Source organism: Monopterus albus, unplaced genomic scaffold, assembly GCF_001952655.1.
Source record: "Monopterus albus unplaced genomic scaffold, M_albus_1.0 scaffold352.1, whole genome shotgun sequence".
In the NCBI taxonomy this organism is placed as follows: Eukaryota; Metazoa; Chordata; class Actinopteri; order Synbranchiformes; family Synbranchidae; genus Monopterus; species Monopterus albus.
Window position 1 is genome coordinate 216,241 of NW_018128232.1, and position 23,176 is coordinate 239,416.

A 23,176-nucleotide genomic window follows, 5' to 3' on the forward strand; every position below is an offset into this window, starting at 1 on the left:
TGACTAAAAGGGGAAATTACCCATTTCTGTATGTGTATAATTTACGTTTTTTCAAATTTCACAATATAGTGGAGCACACAGTAGGAGGGAACTCACTTGTTTTGGTTGAATCTTTTTTTGTAAGCAACCTCCCTTACATTTCTGTTTCTCATCAGATTTGTTTCCGGTAAGGGAGCAGGTTCACGATTCAGATATGAACACTCCTACTCTTCCCTCTCGAGCCCCACTTCTCCGACAGCCTTCCCCTTCTCTCACATCTGGTGTGCAGTGGGCAGACCTAGCTTCTATCCAGTCACAGCTCCAAATACAGAACCAGGTGTGTAATTATTTGTTTAATAATGCCAGGTGTGTGAAATCAAACGGTCATGTAATAAATTCCATTTATTTTCTTTGCTTTTTCAAGGCAATTGATTCTCTCACTCAGAAAATTCATGACATGGAAAGAGAGCGACGGTCACAGCAGTGTTACATCCAGACACTACAAGGTACCGGTAACCTACATCACCAGGACTATTTGCCTTAGATTATACAAGACCGCACATGGGTCAGAAACAACACCTGACTCCTGTTATTGAATTCTTAATGTGGTCACACCCATACCAGGATAACAGGTTGTATATGAAAAATAAAGCGTGTTCAGACACTATCAAGTTATTGAAAGTGCCACATGTGGCATTTTAACATAAACAAGTCATTACCACATTATTTCTGACATAAGTTATAGCTATTATTCACTTCAGCAGTTAAGTCCATTTTATTTAACACAGAGTAATTTAAAGTCATTTCATTTTAGATCTCTGGCCTAGCAAAAGTCATTCATGTGCACATATCCACCCTTCTTGAATATTGTACCTCAGATCACCTGGGTGGCTCTATTGTTTCTCACCTTCAGCTGATCCCAAATGTAAAATCAGAACACAGATGCAGGTTTTACCCCAGTTCAGCATCACTCTGCTGCTTCCCTGTTACTTTCACTGTTGGATTAATCTATTACCATTTATATAGCAGTGTATTGCATACAATGCATATGCTCTAGTCCCAGTACCACTCTGTTAAGGTTGCAAGCTTGTTTGTGTGTCCATCAAAGGGAGAAAAACCTGGTAACAGCTGTATTTGTGGCTCCACCAAACCTATGTGACTTCTGTTTGATATGTTAGTTCTGTGACTTAACAAGACATTTAAAACATGTTGACTGTATGCAACAGGAATGGAAAACAGAAATGCTTCAGTTTTTAGTCTTAAAATACACTTTGATCTGTGTCCATCATCATAACCTCATGCTATCACTTTCACATACTGTAGATTATACAGATGACAGAGAGCGAAGCCAGTAACAGGATCCTCACTGCAAGAGGATTTACAGGAAGATGTGCTCTCATTTTTGTGAACCGTCAGTGTTTACAGTGTCACTTTTGAGAAATGAGCACTACCAATCTAATTTATTACCATTATGTTAAATTTTTCCATATTTTATTCCGTTCGTGATCCACAGGAGCTTGGCTTGTTTATTTTATTCATTTTTGCATCACTTGGACAAAAGCATTTGCTGGAAGAAAATATTAAATAAATGTAACTCTATATATATATTGTATAATTCTATTGTTATTTTATTTTGAACAGCCAAAAGAAGAAGAAGAAGATTTTATTTTATTTTATTTCTATGCTGCCTTACCTTATGTTAAATCCCACTAGAGCTCTCCTGTGCCTTCTCCACTCACCAGCTACTCAATGTGTAAAAAAGCAAGACACACTCATCAAGAGAAAATATGATATTAATAATTTAAATTCATCCACAAGGCTGCTAAAGGAGAAAATATCCTTTCTCATAATAGCCTCTCTTTTTTTTCCAGATGAGGTTCATGGGCTGCGTGAGGAGCTCAGGGAGAGGGTAAGAGTAATGGATGAGTCGAAGGGCTCCAAGTCCAGAAGCAGTGAGAATGATGGAGCAGTGGAAGAGAGAGGTTGGACGCGAGCTCAGCAGTCTGCGGGGACACATCACCAGAGCCACATCGCTAGGCAACCTGGAGGAGAGGTGCTTTAGGGGTGGAACTGCAGACTAGACCGATGACAGATCCTGCTCATGGTTGGCCTGGAAATGTTTACACCTCATGTAGAATTCAAAAAGGTTTTATATTACAAAGGTCTTTGGCTGACATCTCCTTTTGGGGAAGACTGGTATGAAAGAGAAGAAATGCTGGGACCATTATAGCCACTTTTCATTGTTTTTCCAGTTTTAGCTCAAAGCTCCGTCGAGAGGAACTGGAACACCTGCAGAGAGAGGTGGACCAGCTGAAAACACGGCTTAGTGAGTCACATACACACACATTTATCATGCCCTTGCATTGACTGTGCAGGACCACACATGCACTAAGGCCTGTGCTGGCCTGCAAGGCAAAGTCAAGCACAGTCTTGCTCACCAACATCTGCTCTTTCTTTGCTTCTTGACAGGGAGACAGGAGGAGGACATGTTCCTCCAACAGGCAGAGGCCAGAGAGACCAGGAGACTGTATGAACGCAGCTGCAAGGTACACACACACAAAACTGATTCGCACTGGTTGTGTTTGCTTGTGGATGTGTGGTTTGTAGTCTTTCATATCCTTAACCTTTCCTTTGTGTGCTTTGTTGAGATGCTGCAGGAGGTGACAGACAGCTACAGAACTCATAGCACAGACCTGGCCAAGACACTCTCCCAGTATTCACACACACAGCAAGAGCTCTGCCAGATCAGGTATTTGTGTGTATGTCCAGGGCTTTTGTCTTTTCTTTCTGAAGATTCACATGCTATATGTTGTATTTGATGTCTTACAACAGGACAGCAATGTCAGAACTGAAGGAGGAGGTGAAGAGTCTTGTGCTTCGAGAAAGTGAACCAACACCATTTCTGTCAGCACATACATCAGGCAAGTGCTGTTCCTTTCCTGGCTCTCTCACACACATACACAGTGTGATAAAACTAATGTGGGTTTGTTTCCATTCAGGGGCTTCACCGCTCCCCCGCAGCCATAGTAGAAGGGTCAAAGTCGAAGAGCCAGACTCTGACTCAGAAGACTTTAGCCCAACCCCGAGCCTGGCCGAGGTCAGCTCAGATGATCTGTCATGGCTGGAAGACAAAGACCCTGGTAAGGTTGACTGAAAAAGGGCACCAAAGCAGAGTGGCTCTGTGCACCTATAGGTATTGAAGTACAGTGTGCTGAGTCATCAATGCTACATGCTCCTGTTTTCTATCCGCCTACATTGTTGCCTACAGCAGCACAAACATGTTCTAACAATTGGGCCATCAGAGAATGTTACACAGATGGGCACAGTGTGATGAAGGTTGTAGCAAGAAGGGTGGTGTAGTTCCCCCTCTTGTGCCTCCCCCACACATCTGGCTCAACCTTAATCTGTTTCACTGTAGTAAACCTGCTGGTCTGTGTTTATCATTTTATCATTTATCAGCTTACAGTTTGTTAAAAGAATAGTAAGACATTTTTGGGAATATGCTTATTTGTTTCTTCTCCAGAGTTGGATGAGAAGATAAGTAGCCTAACCTAATGGTGACTCCAAGAAGTCACTTCGCACAGCCAGAAAAATAGTCCCACACATAAACCCCTGGAATCCACAAATGGTGGTTTTAACACTTAGGGTTTTTTTTGGATGGAACATAGGAGACATAACATGTTAATTAGTGAGCGTTGGAAGTGCTGAAAGTGGATTTTGTTGCCTGTGAACAGAACCAGGCTAGCTTTTCCCCCAGTGTCCAGTCTTTATGCTAAGATAAGCAATGAAGAGCAGGACAGAGCCACTAATGTTAGCTTTAAAGCTTGATTTATGGTTCTGAATCTATGCAGAGCCTGCCCTGTAGGTTACATAAGTGGCCTACGCCTTTGTGAGCATTTATATGTGTGCACTGGTGTGTATGTGCTGCCCTGCAATTACACCACCAATAACACTAATAGTAGGGTTTCTATGCCGCTGTATTGCATTTCTTCACCACTTTCAGTGGTGACTGAAACTGAGCAGGTGTTAGGGTGATTTTCATTTTTAGAATGCAAGAGCAAGCAGGCCCATATGAGCAAAGTGAGTGGATAAGAAAAGGAGCCACTCAGAAGAATGGACTATGGAGATCACACGATGGGAGACTGGTTGTACCTGCAGAACTCTGCCAGCTACTACTGAAACAAGCTCACGGCCCTGCATATGAAAGCAAAAAGAGAACTTAGAGCAACACTGAGATGAGAACATGTTCGACACAGGTCATAAAAACTAATAGATGTTGAACAACAGTTACTTTTACTGAAATTACTGCAACGCAGATAAGAGAAGACCTTGGAGGACATGGTATGTACAACCACTGAACCAAATGAGGCCAAACAAGGGGGGATATCCCATGCTTGCCCAGCCACCGAGAAACATGAACGAGGAAATGTGATGCAACCAGCCACAGTTTTTGCGGTCTGCGTTGCCACAACCTGTATTTACATTTCTGGAGAGGTGCATGTTAGGCTACAGCATAGGGGACAAGGCTACGCATTACCTATGACGTAGATTCAACACAGAACCCATAAAGCATTTACTCTGATAGCTCCATGTTTAACATACAGATACAGTAAGGGTAGTATTGAGCCTCTCATCAAATCCATCTTATTCCTTTTAAAGATGTCAGAAAAGGAGGTTCCAAGATAAAGGCAAAAATGATAAAAGTGACAATAAAAGTAAAGGAGAACTGGGGAATGTAACATGGATATGTATGACATCACTGTGAGTACCTTTGTACTATACTCCTGTGTTCCCCTACTTCAGAAAAAGCAGCAGTACAGTTATTGTTTCACAACTGTTTATGTGAAGCCAGTTGTTTCAGGTGAAATTTTATATCCTGTGTTTGTGTGAGCTCTGCTCAACCCAGAGACTTCCTCTAACAGAAGGTTAATGTTCCCAGATAAGATTTATGCTCTAAATGTTTCACAGTGTGATTTGGACTCATGAAACTAGGCTAATTTGGCTTTTGTATCCACATACACGCACATACTTTAATGCTGGTACCCAGTTGTTAGGGGAAAACATTTGAGTGTCTTCCAGTCTTATCCCACATATTGAAACAGAGACGCGCGCACACACACACACACACACACACATGATCTGCTTGTCTCTGCTCTTCACTTCCACCAGCTCTTCAGCAGAAGCCACGAGTACGTCTGAGTGTTCAGTCCCGACGGAGTCACTTTACAGGTCCAGGGTCTGATCTGGAGGAGGACGAGGATGATGCTGATAATAATGATGATGATGATGATGATGAAGGTGGACCTATCCTTGATGAAGATGAGAACCAAGATTTTGAATCTGACTTGAGTCTTAATGACCTCTAAGCTGCTAAGGTGATGTTCTGGAATTTGATTTGGGAAGGAGTCAACAAAATAAAGACAGTTTTTTCTTTCTCCAATACACTACCTGAGATGTATTAATACTTCTAAATTGATTTGATCTGATACAGTCATTGTATTTTATAGTTACAGTAGTGTTGCAAAACACAAAACTTTAAAAACCATAATAGTTAGGGTAACACAGCATAGGGGACAAGGCTACGCATTACCCTTTCTCTTTCTCCCAAACTGAGAAAGCCAATAAGAGACTTGGCATCCTACATAGACCTGCTTGGATATGATGCGTGCATTGATACCAGTGGGGGAATTTCTTTTAGTGTGGAAAACTCTCAGTGCTATTTACAAATGTTATAGTTGAGAGTACCAGGACTGTAAAGGACAAATCACACTGTATCAGGCTGGTTTCAGTTTTTTTGAATTGCTTGTCTGCTCATTGTTCAAACTGTCTGGTCTATTGTGACACTTGGCCCCATGCTTCCATAATGTGCTGAAAGAAAGCATCAAAAGATTTGGCAAATGTTAACTTGTTCACTTGTCCTTTTTTGAAGTCTTCATCAAAGCACTGCTGTTCCTCAGTCTAGTTAATGATGGCTGCTAGAGGTTGAGGACGGTGCAAACTGCTGGAAACTGCAATAGTCACAGATTCTCCTTAAATAATCTGCAATAACTGTCTCCACATGTACTGACTGATGGGAGGCTGGGAACACACTGAGGACACAAACAGCTGTTTAAAAAAAAAAAAAAACAACCTTTTTTTAATAGGATGATTGGTTTTAGGTAAAACAGGATTAAAACGGTTATGTTTAGGTTAGTAATAATTGCAGATTGTTGGGATTAGGTAAAGGTTTGATGTGGTTGAGGTTTGGGCAGGACTTTCATCTTTGCTCTACAATAGGATCCATAATAACTATTCCATTGTGCTTTTGGTGTACAGAGCTAAGTGCACAGCGCATTTCTGTTGATTTTTTTTATTAGTTTGTTAAACAACATCCAAATTTTATTTTAGCTTAATGATTTTGTATTTTGATGAGATTTGATCATACAACGTACAGTAATTTGGTGTAAAGATTCCCAGTACCTTTAAACTTTAAAGTTCTGGTGATCATGTACTACATTATTTAAAGTGCTACACTTTCCGGAGTAGCAGAGTAATGGATATGTAATGGATTTTATCTTCCTGACATAATGTACACTCCAATCCAGAGGAATCTGATGAGCGATGGGCTTTTTATTCCTGGTAATGCAGCTGAAGTGACGGCACAGAGAAATCAATCTATTAACGTTACCTAGGCGTCTGTGGCACCTCACCTGCATTGCAGTATGTTTATATACACAGTGCTCAGTTAAGCCAGTCGTGAGTCCCTTTATGTTATGTCTGACATGACAAACATTGTGCCAGGCAGCGTCAAGCTGTTCATTTTTTTCAGTGTCCAGATACCCCTCATCGAGAATTCCTGACCACAGTGCAGAGCCACAGGGTAGCTGACATGCAGCTTAGGTGTTCATTGGGGTGTGGATAAGAAAGTGACCACAGACGCTGTCCAGTTCATCTGATAAAGCAGGTTGTTTCACTGTTCAGTAGGGAGCAAAACACCTGTAAAATGGTTAATAGCATTAAGCTGTACACACTTTTCTTGTATAGCTGTTAATATTGAGGAACCATTTCATTAAGAAAAGACTCATCTCTTTGTTATTGTGGCCATATAATGGCTGATGAATCTGATCTTTCTTCTGTTTTATTGCATTTGCCTTGTACTGTGCTGTGGTGCTGCAGTAAACTCATTCACTGCTTCATTTGTTGGGAGGTCTGTAAAAGTCTCTAACAATAAGACTGCTTTAAAGTTGAAAGAAAAGAACTTGGCTTACTGTGGTTGCTTCTACAGATCAGTGTTGTGCTGAGGTCAAAGAGCTGTTTACAACAAACTCTGTTAATAACACATTTAAAGTAGGATTAAGAGAAAATGCAGATTATTGTTTCAGAAACCTTTAATAACCAAAAAAACAGCAACAGTCCACAATCCACATCTGGCAGCAAAGCCTCACTATGTATTTAGGGTACTTTTTTACACGCAAAGAAATGGACAAATATGGGATTTACACACAGAAATGATGAGTATCTGATTTAGAACAGGATGTACAGATGAGTGACAAATTACAAAAAGGAGAACAGCTCATTGAATTAGTTAACAGGTATGAAAATGATGTAAGTCATATCCTACAGCCTTCGTAGGCACCAGATCCATGGAAGCTTTTGTACTCTCCACCTCCATCATTGAAACACCACAGGAGGGAGTGTAGATATGTAAAAGGAATCTGTTCCGAGAAGCACTGAAGCTGCCTCGGGGGCTCAATATCTTACTAAGACACTTTCATGTTTGGTTTCCCTTAATTTGTTGCCCGTCTAGTTCTTCAAAAAAGAAGTAGCAAATACAGTTTATAGCTCCGTTTCACGACCTTTATTTAAATCCCCAGACATCTTGATGTTTAAGTAATTTAGACTCTGTTCTAAGTAAATATGAGCCACATATATTTTGTATGGAAATTCGTCACCCTGTACGTGATTCACTTCCACTCATGTTTTCCTGCTGTTATATACAGCGAGACCGATGCACGGTAAAATCAATGCCAGCTGGGTGTTGTCAGGTCAGTTAATGGAACTTTATTAATGTTTGTGTCTGGTGAATGCTAAAGCAGCAACTAAGATGAAGAGTTTCATGAAGTTGTCTTTGCGTGATGCAAATATAGTATTTACAATGCACAGGACAATGCTAACATTGTGTGGAAAGGCTAATGGCCAATTCCGGTCTGCAGCTGTCGCCGGATGAATGAGTGCCTCGTGGTGAACATGTTCAAGGCAAGTCTTCAAACACAGGCAAGTCAGAGCAGCTACCACTCCCCAAGTGCCATGGGAATCACACAAAGTCCTGGGAGCGACTGGTAAATCTGGAAATGAGTGAGTTTGAATATAAATACAGTATACAATAAGAGCTGTTCCTGTACTGTGTAAGGCACTCTCTCCTGGATTTAGAGACTCCAAGAAAGAAAGAAAAATACACACTTCACATCAAAATCAGACCAGAAGGCAGCAGGACTTTTAACACAGAAAAGAAATTCTTAAATATCCCCTGTCCTCCTTTCAAAACAGACACACATGCACCTTTAATGAATTCACACAGTGCATACATGCCTACAAAGCACACACTGCTATGCAAGCAAAACACTTTTTATCATACACAAAAATATTTGTCAATTTTCTCTCATCTCTTGGAAAAAATAAAGTGCAACCTCATTAACACTATAATCGGGCCATTCTGTTCATTTCTCTTCTCTGGCCTCTCAGTCCGACTGCTAGACCAGACTTTATGGCATAATCTGATAACAGAAAAATCACACCAGTGTCCCCAGGTAAAAAGTCTAGCAGGACAGGTTAAATCTGTGTCCAGGTGTAAACCCTCACAGTGATGGATTTAACTGATGATGTTGCCTTCTGTTTTACACCTACCCCATCTACTCTGAGGAATTCAAAACAGAATCCCAACCACCCCAAATGATGGGCCGAAAAATATTAAGCATACAACATTGAAAAGAGGCGTTGACCTAATTTGTAATTACAAACACCAAAATAGACTTTTTCCAAAGGGACCCCATCATGGGTGATGCCTTCACTGTTCATTGCAGCTTAAATCAAGTCCTTTCCAGAAATGTGTTTACATCTATCCACCCACTTTCTGTTTGGTGCAGACAAAGGAAAAGATACCAGGTGTGATGACTGCTGTGGCATGAGCCTGGCTTTATAGGAGAGTATTTAGGTGCCAAACATTTCAGTCATGCCTCCGTCAGTAGCTGTACATGGATAAAGGTGTGTCCTCCATCATATCATCCTGCACAGACAAAATGAAAGAACATAACTGTTACACAGACGTTATACAGTCTACATAAGTGCTCGATATTTACATAGTACCACAGATTTTGTGGTACCTCTAATATGTTGCCTCTATAAAGAGGTTATAAGTTGTAACTATTAGCTTTATTATTGCAAAGCAAAGCAAACTTTATTTATATAGCACCTTTCTAAACAGCAGTTACAAAGTGCTGCACAAAAAATAAATGTGTTTATTAATGGTTAATAAGTCGCTAATGCTTTACTGAGTAGTTAGAAATGAACTAGAATACATTTTGAAACTCTCCATGGCTACAGTCATTAATAGCTGAGTCGTTCAAACACTGATACATCTCTCATGTCTCTGTAGTAGACTAAATATGATGCTACAGCCATGAGGTGGTTAGCTTAGCACAACAACTTGCAACAGTGGATATTAGCCTGCTAAAATCCACCTACCCTAACAGAGCATCTGAAGCTAATTAATGGATACATTATATCTCATTTGTTTAACCTGTACTAAAGCCAAAGTGTTAAAAGAAATCCATTGTGGTTGTATCATGGTTGTGTACTGGACAATTTCTTGGTTTGGCACAGTGACTTTCTGGAGTCTAGCCAGCACTGTGAGCTAGCCAGGAAACCGGTAGAGACTCTATTCTAGCTGTTTCCCCTATTTCCAGTCTTTATTCTGAGCTAAGCTAACCGGCTCCCGATTGTAGTTTCATATGTATTTTACAGACATGAAATTGGTATCAATGTCTTGATCTAACTCTCAGCAAGCAAGTAAATAAGCATATTTATCCATTATCCTTTAGCTGTGCACATTTAAACATTAGTAAGGTGTTAATAAGGTGCTGCTGTTTTCCAGAAGGTCAGGACTTGCATGTTTATCCTGATGAACTGAGGAGCTAAACATTCCAAACCTGCTGAAGAAGGATAAACACCAACTTGGGAACCCAGATGTTATTCTTATAAATGACTCTTAACTAATCTATAAAACATTAGTAAGTGATTTATTAACTATCAATATAACCAGTGGTTACAACTTATAACCCTACAAAGGCTAGTGCTTTAGAATGTGGTGCAGCTTGGGTTTGAAGCAGGAACTCTACATTGCTGACAGTGTAACAGTTTCTCTCATATCTGTGCTTAACAATATCTGACAGACTGAATATTTTCATGGGGATAGTGCTGTATGTGTTGTGTGGAGATCATTAATGTGCTCACCATAGGTAGATCCTGAAGCCTGCGGAACTCTGGTCTGTTGTCTCTTCGGCGCAGTTTGAGGAAGAGGAGCAGAGTGATGATGACAGCAGTGATGATGAAGGCTGACACCAGGCCGGCCAGCAGGGGGTCTAATGTGGGAGACTCATGGACCATAGTCGCTGGAACAGAAACACAAGGGGCACATCAGCAGGGCCTGTTCCTATTTTAAGACTCCATAGCCCAACTACACAAGCTGACAATGCACAGTTAAAGATGTTTTTTACTTTGATTTAACATGGTGTAAAAAGTACAATTAGAGTTTCCCAGTAACTGGAACTAAATATAATCGCTACAGCAGCTTGTTAATGTGGTTGGCTGTTATGAAGTAAATTTACTCCTAAGGTGTCATTTTAAGATACAGTATTTCATTAATGATCTGGAATCAAGAAGTTTATATACTTTAAGAGCCTATATACATACAGTATAGAATGTTTTAATTTCTCTCAGGGCGTTGCTTAATCTCTAACAGCATCATCACTCCCTAACTATCTCTGTGTTCGTGTGTTTGTGTGTATATCTCTGTGTTTGTGTGTATATCTCTGCAGGAGCAGTTTGTGGCAGTCTGTTTTTGGCTGTTGCTATGGAAGACTGTTTTGTAAACTTGGCGATTTTTATATCCTTTGGTCAAAACTAAGAGCAGCCACAGAGCAGTGAATGCTCCCTGTCCCTCTGGCAAATGGAAAGAGGCGAGGTGCCAAGCATGGTCTAATAAAACCACAGTCAGAGAAGATTTTAACTGTATGTTGAGAAAAGTTGATCAGTTTTGACTTTTTCTTTCAGTGATGATAGCCTGAGCCTGGAAATAGATCTCATATATCTATACAGTCTAGATACAGAAAGATAAACAGTAGATATCTGCATTATTTAGCAGATAGACAAAGAAAGAAAACAGAAAATTCTCAAGGCCTTGAGTCCTGTGACTGCTTGACGTGTCCCTTTCCCAAACAGAGCTATAATTGTGGAGTGCTTGGTGGTGACAGTGCTTGTAGAAGCTGTAGATGGGGGATGTGTGGTGTGTTTTTGTGCTTGTGTGTGTAGAAGCAAGGACTGGCTTGTGTTGGAAAACAAAGAACAGTGTCACCTTTGTTGTAAAGCCAGTTCACTTCTGGTTTTGTCAATAACCAGTAAACAATCCAGAACAAATTTATATACCAACACAGAAGATGCTAGGCACTTACTGTCACCCCCTACATTGAGCTGGGATGGGTTGTCAGCATGGTCTTTGGTCTGGACAGAGGGGCTGCCAGGTGGGACGATGGTGGTTGACTCAGAAATGGGTGGCTCTTTAGAGGAGCTAGTGATGAATGTTGAACTGGATTGAGTGCTGAGAGTGCTGGGAGTGCTAGTAGTGGTAGTGGCCACCCGTGGTGGCTCAGGTGCTGGGGCAGAAGTGGGTAGGTGTGTTTTGGGGTTGGTGGGCTGCTTTGAGGAGGAGTCAGGAACTAGTGTAGGTGAAGGATGGTGTGATGTGTTTGATAGTGGTGCAATGGTCCATGTGTCTACAGGGGCAGTGTTACTAGCTGTGTGTGTGGGGCTTGTAGTAGTGTAGGCAGGAGTGATGTGAGAGATGATGGTGGTGCTAGCAGAGGGAGGAATTGGAGGCTGTAATGTTGACTCATCTGTCCGGTTCCTATTGATTTCAGGAAGGACAGTCACTGAGGGGGAGACATTGTTGGTATCTACAGAAAATAAAAGAGAACATCAAAATACTGTATTTTACTAGGCAAAGTTATTTTTCTGCGCCACTGAAATATAGTATGTATGTAGGCTATGTAACCATCACGCTAACATAATATAAAATTATAAAGCACCGGAAAGATGTTAGTTGTATTTAAGACAACAATTTGTCATGGTTTTTCTTTTTTTTTATTCATTAATACTGACAAGCATCACATTTTGACTCTGATGGGTTGGGCAATCAGATTCTAGAAGTGGCTAGTGCCCCCCCAGCCACCCCCTGGATTTGCCCATTCTGCTGCGATGGCAGTAGACATTTGGCTGTGTGATTAAAGTGCACACTGTTAATGTGACCTGTGAACACCACAAATTGAAAATCCATTAATTTCCATTATACTGGCATGGAGAAGGAAAACCAGAAGACCATTATCAAAACCAGGACAAATAATACTGTACAAATGGCAAGATAACACAAGTTGTCGAAATACAAGTCTTTTTCCACTAAATAAACTAAGTGCTTAAACTGTGTGCTAGGTTGTAAATATGTTTGAAGTGTGAAGCAGCACCAATGTGTGTGAGTGAGGGACAGCAAGAGGGTGTGTGTGTTATCTGTGGAGAGAATTTTATCTCTGCCTTTCTCACCCCCTTGTGAAAAGTCACACAGCATTTAATCACATCTCCCCTCATATTATTCACTTCAGAAATATGTGTGTGTTTTTCTCCACACATATTTTATCATTGCCCTCCTAATAGACTGCACCTTATTTTGTTAACTCAGTCATACCTTCTTTATTCACCTCCTTTCCTTTACTTTTATCTTACACCATCTGGCATTTCTTTTTCTGAGCTCTAGTTTTTTGATGACCGAGTTTTTGGTCTTGTGTTTGAGGGGAACATAGATAAGGACTTTGTTAAATATAGCTCATAAACTCTGAGCCAACTATCTCAGACAGAAATAATAAGCACAACACAAGTTTCCTAGCATCTTCACACTACAGAGTTGACTAGTGACTCTTTGTGCAGTCAGTCTGCCATTATGATTTCTCATAGTGAATAACAGGAGTAAGAGTTGACCGGTTACCATTATCTTTCTTTGGTTCAGCTGTCAGAGACATGGTTTCCCCATCTCTAGTCGTGCTGTTGCTCAAACTGCTGGTGCTTGTGCTTGTTTTAGAGCCATGCAGTGCTGGAGCAGGACCACTGGTGGGGTCCAGGCTAGTAGGATGCTCAGAGCCTGTATGTGGGATCTCAGGAGTCAAGACAATACCAAGAGGACTTCTTGAAGTAGCCATGTGGTTATTATCTGAAGAGGACAGTGGCAAAGTTGGTTAATGGCCAGTTCCTGATGATTCCTGGAATAAACACTTTAACCTTTGACCTATTAGCTCATTATTATATCAGGCACCATAGGACAGTGTTTGTTGAGACAACAAGTATTAAAGTTAAAAATGTATGCACAGAGAAAGTTATCCATGTTTTCCTTTGTTACATACATGTGGGTTTCCAAACATTTTGGATCATGACTCTTTAAAACCAAGTTCCTTGTCACCCTTTGAGTTGTAAGCAATTCAGCCAAAGTGTGGTGTTGCCTTCAAGGGTTCTTCTCTGTGTGTAGCAGAAATATGCTTTTTGTTCTTGTTTTCTTTCTTGTTAATCATGTCATGACCACTGAACTAAACACAGTCACATTACTGTAAGACATAATTTTAGAGTATAAATGTAAACGGACTGACTCTGACTTTTACTTTACATGGCACCAATTGCAACCCACATGAGACATAAGTAATTCTTGCTCTTTAAGGTAACATTTTAATGAAGGCCTTCGGTCCCAGTTCATTCTTCATTCTCTCTTCCCCCTTCATCTTGATCTTCTTAGTGCTGCTGTGCAAGACTGTTTCTAACTGCTTCCTTCTGATGAAGACTAAAGCACTAATGTAGTGTAATGTCATTACCGTACAGTAACACACTGTCGTGATGCCTTTCATTACCCCCGTAATCCCTCACGCAGATCATCAGCACACACAGTGTGTGCATGTGTGTGTGTGTGAGAGAGAGAAAGAGACAGGAAGAAAGACCTGACTGAACTCTAAATGATACAAAAACATGCTTATAAATAGACAGAGGCATTTGGCTGTATAATATTGGCCTTGTTCCTTGACTTTAGCTGCATTAGAGCTGCTGAGATCAAATGCTGGAGTAGTATGTCTGTTTATATATGTGTGTGTTTATAAAGAGAACCACAGTTGCACTGTCGAAAGCTCATCTATCCAGATGTCACAGGCTCTTACAGTTTCTCAGGCCACTTCAACGTGTACCTGGGGAAATAGTTCAGGCTCACTTCTTTACCCTGCATATGTTCCTGCTGCTTCAGTGCTAGAAGTGCCCATCCGTGCCTTCTGTGTGAAACCCATCTAACATAACATTGTTTTGAGTCAGTAATACAGATCATTTTGAATGGATTTTCCCTTTAAGTGGAACTGAAATAGCTCTGTACACATTGCCACTGGCCTTTTCAACTCCACTTCTTTCAATTGTTTACTGGCAACTTGTTTTCACCTAAGTGAATCTGGTTAGTTGCTTTTTTGTTTTGTTTTGGTTTGTTTTGTTTTACTGTGTCATGCAAGTAAAAGTGCCTAGCTCATGTGGATCTATATGCTACGGTACATTAACCCAGTTTGAACTGATGAAACATGAGTAACTCACAGCGCTTTCACACTATTTGCCCGTTCACACTCCCAAGCACTCACACATTCACACACTGGTGATATCACAAGGAGAAACTGGGGGTTCAGTGTCTTGCCCAAGGACACTTCGACATCTGGACTGGAGAAGCCGGTAATCAAACCGCGAACTTTCCAGTTAGGAACCTGAATGAAACTGTGCACACAGAGATCTCTGACTAATAGTTCATTTCTCCTCTATGTCAGGATCTATGCTATAGTTAGTTTTCAAGAGACAAAATTAGACAAACAGAGTTAAGCTTAGGATAGATTTATTATACAAGTACAGTCTAATTTTGTAAGTCTGTTAATTCTCTTGTGCCAGTTCTGTTTATAATTAGAGGGACATTTTTATTTAGATCTTTGTAATTTATTTTCAGATTTTTAAACTATAATACTTTGTTATATTGGGTTTCTTTGTTCCTTCTAGGTTACTAGACATGCTGTTATATACGTAGACATGCCCCAGAAGAGTAAGAATGTGATACATTAGTTAGAAGGGGGTACTTGTGTATGTAAGAAGAAAGAAAGATTAGATATTATTAATATTTATATTATTATCTCTGTTGAGAGACAGAAACTGAAGACTGAAATGGGCATGGACAATGCTGATAAACTGCCGTGCACGCTTACAGCAGAAATAACAAAATGTAATAGAACTGAATCCAAGTTTTAAAAAAAAACACTGGGTTTTGATTTGACTCCTGCAAAATATCTTTATGCACACAGAGGACAATACAGTCAACACTTTATAAATGTCTGTTCACAGTAAAACATGAACCTGCACCAGTGGCACAGAGGCAGGCCAATTAGCATGAACCCAGTGAAATAAGTGTGCTGCTACACACTGTTAGAGGTGTCATTTAACACAATGTACTTCCCTGCTCAATTACAGCTAATAAATGTCCTCCAGTGGAACCATGTTGTTTTCTATTCATTTGAATTTCAGCTTGAGAAGCTGATGGGACAGTTCTGCCCAATAAAATCTTTCTAAATGCCATCAGTCTCAGTTTCTTTTTATGTGAGAGGTGCTGGTGGAGGAGGAGAAAGAATGGGAGGAAAAGCACGAGAGAAAGGGGGAGGTGGGTGAAAGTGAACCAGGATGTGTGAGAGGTGTGTAAATGTAATGCATGCAAAAAAGGAAGAATAGATGGGGAGGGGGGGGTTAACCTAAGTGGAAGAAAGCCCACAAGAGGAAGATGTTGCAATCTACTGTCTTCACATTGTGTAACCCACAGAAACTTGGCTTCTGAAAAATCAACGCAGGTATAGAGAAGTAATATTTGTGTGTGATAAGAGGTGCCATTATGACAATTTCTAGCACAGATTAATGAATATCCTGGCTAAAATCAAACAAAGCAATGGAATGAAAAATAACCCAAGACAAATTACTACCTACCGTGTTCCGCCGATCCCAAGTTAATGAGCAGCAGCGCGCACAGGGAAATCCAGAGTTTGGTCTCCATCATGTCTAACCTCTGGCAGCACAGTTTGAAAACGCCCAAAATAGATTCCTCTCGTCTTGTTCTCTAGTCCACAATAGGATAGGAACCAGAATCCAGTAGCTTAAAAAGCCAGCGCAGCTCTAAACCCTCCTACCCACAGCAGCTCTGCCTGTGTATGCGTGGCTGGAAGGACTGAAGGAGGAGTGTGCGCGCCCGACTCTCTCTCTCTCTCTCTCTCTCTCTCTCTCTCTCTTTCTCTGGAAACAGTGCCACGTGTTCCCAGTAGGTCTGCCTATGTGCCATGATGTTTATTCAGCAGACCTACAAACACTGACACCTACCTACACAGCGCATAAGGGCATGACAATAACAGTAAACCATGCCATACAGTAACTTAAACTCCCGTCACAAAAGAAATCACCGCAGAGTGGTATCAACACCTTAGTGACAAAATGATTTAAGGTTTGATTTTCATTTATATTTTCGGATTGACATTTTAAGCAGCACAAAGAGTACTGTTGTTCCTGTTATTATTCCTGTTCCTAATATATAATGCCCTTACATAATAAAAGTTTAAAAGTCCTGACTTATGAATTGATTAAATTGTTACAATAGGTAATTTTCCTATTTCTTTTTGTAATTATGTTAATTGTGTGTTCGGACTTAATGGGCCTAATTGATAGTTTTAACTTTAACCGGTTCTTTTATCTGAAGGCCCCAAGAAGTAACACTCAGGAAACAGGAATCAACTTTACGTAATTTATTTTCTTCTGGTTAAATGCAGAGTTATTACAGCGCTGGGCTCTATGAGATGACAAGTCTCCAAGAGCATCGATAATCACAAATCATTCACATTTATCTTCTCGGGCTGGGACTGCCCTGTACATGGGTGATACGTTACACATCAATATTCTAGAATGTTCATATAGGTAGTGTGTGTGTGTGTGTGTGTGTGTGTGTGTGTGTGTGTGTGTTGTTATCTTCTATTTTCAGGCGTTTCTCTCAAACTGAAAGTGGACATGCAATTAGCTGTGTCACTTACTTCCCTGATTCTGTTGTTCTGTAAAACCCCTTATTCATGCTTCAGACATGAGTGACCAGTTCAAGCCCGTTAGACTTCACATCTGTAAAATAGCATAAATTAACAGTATCTTATCTATAGTTTCAAGAATGACACTTATCTATGCAATCTACTCTTGCACAATTATCCAAGAAGATGAGAAATACTACAAGTTGACTCGAAGCTGAAAATTATAACTATAGTGCATGTATAAGAGCCAGGTTAATACTGATACATGGTGCTGTTAATGAAACACAGACAGTCATACTAAACTTTATCATTATAAAAGCAAAATAATATTAACAGTAAATAAAACAACTGTAACTCCTGAAATCCAATCCTAACAATAGGCATCAAAATACTATAAATCAGTAACTGTTAGGTATAATAGTCTGCATTCAGGATAACAGGAATCCTTCATATAGCGATTTTATAAATGAACATTTCATTGTATTTGACTTGATCCTGAAACGTGAACTACATTAGCCTGGTGTTTCTGCATAAATGGAGCTTTTGCAGGGCCTTTCACCGTAATGCGAAGTCTTTGCTTGTCCAAATGAGGGCGCTGTTGCTCTACACCTGAATCTCGTGGGGGGAAAAGCACATATTTTGTTGGGGATAACAAGACCGTCAAAATAATAACCTACTGTATTTTAAATGCTTCTCTGGATGACACTAGAAGACTAGCCACCTTCCTAGAGTCATAATGATTGCATTCACCTCCACTGAATTCCTTGGAAACTGATGCTTAAGCATTTACAAAGTTAGGCCTATTTTATGTTTACTAGAAATGGAATCTCTTTGGCCTCAAGTTGCCAGATGTTCTTTCATAAATTAATTTCTTTGAAAGTGAAAAGCATGATAGGCAATCAATCAATCATGTCCACAGTTCCTCCACTACATATCGGTCTTGTCTGACTCCACAGTGTTAAAGCATTCTTAGATCTATGACCCCTCAATTTAATGATTTATTTATTTTCATGCAATTTTTATACAAATGAAATAGAAAGCATTATGATATGATCATTGTTTGGTAGGAATTCTATGCAATGTATTGTTATCAATGAAACATTCCTGATCTAAAATGCCAGTGACATTAATATTCATCCTAAAGCACCTCACACATGGAATAAGGTCAAATTATTTCACACCAGCTAGTATAGTGAAAGTGATCATTTTCTAGACTGGGTTTCATTATTTAACTCAGGATATTACTGTACCACAGTGGTTTTGAGGGTATGCAGCACAGGCCCCTCATTACTCAAATCATGACTATACTAATCAGGGTACTATCAGAAGCTCTGCACACTGGTACCTTGGGCATCAAAGAAGTCAAAAAAAATTCATTCAATTTTAAGTACAAAGAAAATAAGGATTTAATGATGTGGAGAGAAGTGGATATCTGACATCACTGAAGAGATCAACAACTCGTGGTGCAGATCCATCATCATCGACGAGGGTTTGGTACAGCATGGTCTTTGTCTTCTTCACAGCTATACACGACAACTTCTCTGTCACAGCATCCCATGTCGATTTCCCTGGCAGCACAGGAAACAGTTTGTTGGTACACTACAACCTTTCAACCAGAAAGTACCTGTCCACCGTCCTTCGCAATGGCTTTATTCTCCTTGACTGGTGCTTTCAAATACTCAACTAAGGTGTTATGAAACACAGCGCAGTCGATTTAGAAAGAGAAGGAGAGAAAAAAGATCTAGTCGTCAGAACTATGGTCCTGAAACTATGTGTGTTCATTGAGGACAAGAAATGTAAGCTTGTTAGTTTAAAACTATAATGCTCAAATACAGATGAGTGGAAATGAGAAGTGTTCTGGGTTCTTGCCCCTCTCCACTATTCTCATCTTAAGGGCACAATGCATTAACTGAGTTTTATACACTTTGATACAGTTAGGTCTACTATGTACATCCTTATCTAGCTGCGATAGTCCCAGCTGGCTCTACCTCATCATATCTACCCCTTAAACATGTCAATATCAATTGTACAGTACATCTCTTAGTAGGATCATAACAGAATACTATGTCAGCTGATTCACAAAACCAGATGGATCCTTGTCTGGTTCTGGAAACTGCACAATCATGGCACACATCTCCAACTCAGTAGGAGTCCATGATCTATCTGTATTTGCACACTATAATTTGCCTCGACTCTTGCTCGTTTCTCTAGGTACCTGCACTTCTCCCTCAGGTACCTTGCTCACTTTTCCAGCAAATATATAGATTTAATGACAGACGCAACAACTGTTCAAATTACCAATAATGTTAAGCTCAGACTCCTTCACACACTGAGAAGAAGAGGAAGGAGAAAAGCCTTGTCTTCTTATGATGCGCGTTGATGCAACTGGCCTTGTTCTCTGTAGTGTGGAGAAGTCCTGGCTTACTTAACCCCGTATGAGTTTAGAACTGTGAAGTTGTCACTCTGCACTGATTTAGCAAGGTAATGTAACTATCACTCATTTGACATTACAAATGTCTCCAGTGTTTGTTCTCTACTCATCTTCTCACTTCCGAATTACATGTCAGTTTAGAAAACACTTTCAGTGTACAATGTGTAGGATTATATGACATTAGAAAAGTGGAGAGACAAATTCATGTTACCAAGCCAAGAGCTCACAAGAAATAACATATTGTAAAGGGCCAATTTGCACTTTACTGAGGTATTGTCCCTGCAGAGCTCAGTTCCTTCCTCTGTTAATTCAATACAAAGCCTGTTAGCCTTGAGACATTCAGCCCACAGTATAATCTTGCCATAAGAATGCTAAAAAGAGTCAAATTCAGTAATAATATGGTGTCAACCTGTATACTTGACAGTCAGGCTTTCATAGTATCACTGCTGTCATTCTCATCATGGACAATAAGGCAAATACACCTCTAATAGTTGAGTTCACAAGCTTTTTTTTGTTTTGTTTTTTTGTTTTAAGAGTCATCTGTCTCTGCCAGGGTTGCTCCCTCCCAAGAACCCAAACGCACCCCCGGCTGGTACTGTGTCTACTAAACAAACCAGGTCCGATGACAACTAAATGTAAATATGATATGATATGAGATGAGATGAGATGAGATGATAAATTCCCCTGCTGGGATGTTTGAAAAATTATCTAATCTAGCCATTTAACCTGACAAAAGATCACACATTTAATTCAGATGCCAAAACAGAATTTAAATGTATTCCTAATAAATTATCTATGGGCTGAATAAGCACTTGAGAAAACCAGTATCCCAAACAGTGGTACAGCCAATTAATCTAATGTGTCAGAGTATAAAGTGAGCATAGAAAAAAGTAACAGGCATCAGTACTCACCTTATGAGTGTCCTGCCATATGGCCACGCCACGACCAGCATGGCTTGTTGTGGCATCTCATGTCACACACCTGTAGGAGGCAGAGGCACATTATAATACAGTACTGTCTAAACTAAATTTACTTTCACAAATGTTTAGTGCCTTACCATTTTTTCCTGACTTCTGCAGCTCCATCTACCTTTATGAACAGACCGGCAGACATCCAAACAGACTGAAACAGACAAATGAGAACATCCAAACAAAAGCTGAAGAAACATAGAAAGATAAAACTGTACATAAACAAACAGACATACAAATAAAAGGAGAAAGACAGATGTAGTTGTGCAGACAAAATGAGACAAACAGAAAGAAAAAGTTGGCTGGATAAATACACAGATTGGGTGGTGGCCTCATTACTGGCAAGGGTCTTTAGAGGATCCCAGATGAGGTTTCAGCCCAGATTTGCCACTTATGGCGGAGCAGATGTTGTATGGTCTTAAGTTGTTACCCTAGACAGGTAAAAAAAACCAAACACAATTTATAAAAATAAATAAATAAATTCCCAAAACAAAAAACAAACAAACAAAAAACAGGATGGCAGATCTGGTCCTTCAGTGAAATCTTCTTCTTCTTCTTTTGGCTGTTCCTGTTAGGGGTCGCCAAAGCGAATCATCTGTTTCCACCTAACTCTATCCTCGGCATCCTCTACTCTCACCCCAATTAACTTCATGTCCTCTTTTAGCACATCCATACAGTATATTCCATCTTACCACGACTGACTTTCATTCCTCTTCTTTCCAGAGCAGTCCTCCACCTTTCCAGGTGTTCCTCCACCTGCTCTCTGCTCTCACTACAGATCACAATGTCATCCGCAAACATCATTGTCTACGGAGATTCCTGTCTGACCTCATCTGTCAACCTGTCCATCACCACAGCAAACAAGAAGGGACTCAAAGCCGATCCTTGATGTAGCCCCACCTCCACCTTGAACTCCTGTCTGACCTACAGCACATCTCACTACTGTCGTACTCCTCTCATACATATCCTGAGCTACTCTGACATCTCTGCCACTCCTGACATCATCATACAGTACCATAGCTCCTCTCTCGGCACTCTGTCGTACGCTTTCTCTAAATCCACAAAGACGCAATGCAGCTCCTTCCGACCATCTCTATACTTCTCCAATAACATTCTCAGAGCAAAAACTGCATCAGTAGTGCTCTTTCTGGGCATGAAGCCATACTGCTGCTCACAGATATCCACTTCCTTTCTTAGCCTAGCTTCCACTGCTCTTTCCCATAGCTCTACTTCTGTGGACTCTAGGAACCACAAGTAGACCTGCCCTCTGAGAGCAAAATGCTCTGTTGGGTTTATAAGGCACTGTGAGGTCTTTAAAGCCTTGTCATTAAGGGATTTGTATGTTAGTAGAAGGATTTTAAAGTTTTATCTTGGATTTTATAGGGAGCCAGTGGAGAGAAGCAAATATGGGAGAAATATGATCTCTCTTGCTCGTTCCTGTCAGTGAGAGTTACAGTAATCCAGCCTGCAAGTAACAAATGCATGGACCAGTTTTTCAGCCTCACTTTGAGACAAGATAATCCTGATTTTGGCGATATCATGCAGGTGAAAGAAGGCAGTTCTAGAGACTTGGTTTATGTGTGAGTTAATGGATATATCCTGGTCAAAAATGACTCCAAGATTCCTCACAGTAGTACTGGAGGTGAGAGCTATGTATGTCATCTAAAGTCTATGATTAAACAGCAGATTTCTAAGGTTGTCAGGCCCAATTACAATGACTTCAGTTTTGTCAGAGTTTAGAAGTAAGAAATTACAGGTCATCCAGGCCTTTATGTCTTTAAGACATGCTTGAAGTTTGACCAGCTGATCTGATTCATTTGGATTCATAGATAAATATAACTGAGTATCATCTGCATAGCAATGATTATTTATGCTGTGTTTCATAATAATATTGTCTACAGTGAGCATGTATAAATTGCAGATAACTGAACCTAGCACAGAGCCCCTTGGAACACCATGACTAACTTTAGTCTGCGTGGAACATTCATCATTAACATGAACAAATTGTCTTTTTCTTTTGGCTGTTCCCGTTAGGGGTCGCCACAGCAAATCATCTGTTTCCACCTAACTCTATCTTCGGCATCCTCTACTTTCACACCAATTAACTTCATGTCCTCTTTTAATACCTCCATATATCTCCTTCTATCAATATAACCACAATTCCTCCTCTGCACATGTCCAAACCATCTCAATCTGGCCTCTCTGGCCTTGTCCCCAAAACAGCCGACCTGAGCTGTCCCTCTGATGTGCTCATTCCTAATCCTGTCCATCCTGGTCCCTCCTAAAGAGAACCTCAATATCCTCATTTCTGCTACCTCCATCTCTGCCTCTTGTCTTTTCCTCACTGCTACAGTCTCTAACCCATACAGCATAGCTGGTCTCACTACTGTCTTGTACAC

General features: G+C 40.3%; 2 protein-coding genes and 1 long non-coding RNA gene across 4 annotated transcripts in view; 1 reads left to right on the forward strand and 2 right to left on the reverse strand.

The window, feature by feature from the left end:
• Positions 1-1,940: 1,940 nt before the first annotated feature.
• On the forward strand, positions 1,941-6,044 carry LOC109974877 (RILP-like protein homolog). The gene is made up of 7 exons (XM_020625311.1): positions 1,941-2,032; positions 2,232-2,305; positions 2,449-2,525; positions 2,628-2,728; positions 2,812-2,900; positions 2,979-3,119; positions 5,149-6,044. Exons 1-7 carry the CDS (start codon positions 1,941-1,943, stop codon positions 5,343-5,345), a joined length of 771 nt encoding a protein of 256 aa, XP_020480967.1. The 3' UTR covers positions 5,346-6,044.
• A 1,274-nt stretch (positions 6,045-7,318) lies between these two features.
• LOC109974875 (cell wall integrity and stress response component 4-like) lies at positions 7,319-16,528 on the reverse strand. 2 transcript variants are annotated; one of them, XR_002277044.1, is made up of 6 exons: positions 16,303-16,528; positions 13,265-13,486; positions 11,685-12,185; positions 10,468-10,625; positions 9,118-9,241; positions 7,320-8,303 (listed from the first exon to the last, which is right to left on the reverse strand). XR_002277044.1 is itself a non-coding variant. In XM_020625307.1 (5 exons), the coding sequence occupies exons 1-5, from the start codon at positions 16,370-16,372 to the stop codon at positions 9,197-9,199; spliced, it is 996 nt and encodes a 331-aa protein (XP_020480963.1). In that variant the 5' UTR covers positions 16,373-16,528; the 3' UTR covers positions 7,319-9,196. The 2 variants fall into 2 exon arrangements, 1 of the variants encoding a protein (XP_020480963.1); XM_020625307.1 differs by having other exon boundaries at positions 7,319-9,241.
• A 1,856-nt stretch (positions 16,529-18,384) lies between these two features.
• The window catches only part of LOC109974870 (uncharacterized), a 28,268-nt gene continuing 23,476 nt past the window's right edge, over positions 18,385-23,176 (reverse strand). The window contains exons 2-5 of the long non-coding RNA XR_002277042.1: positions 21,092-21,208; positions 20,867-20,931; positions 20,721-20,790; positions 18,385-18,946 (exon numbers count right to left, since the gene is read on the reverse strand). This is a non-coding gene — a long non-coding RNA (uncharacterized LOC109974870). The remainder of the gene's footprint in view (positions 18,947-20,720; positions 20,791-20,866; positions 20,932-21,091; positions 21,209-23,176) is intronic.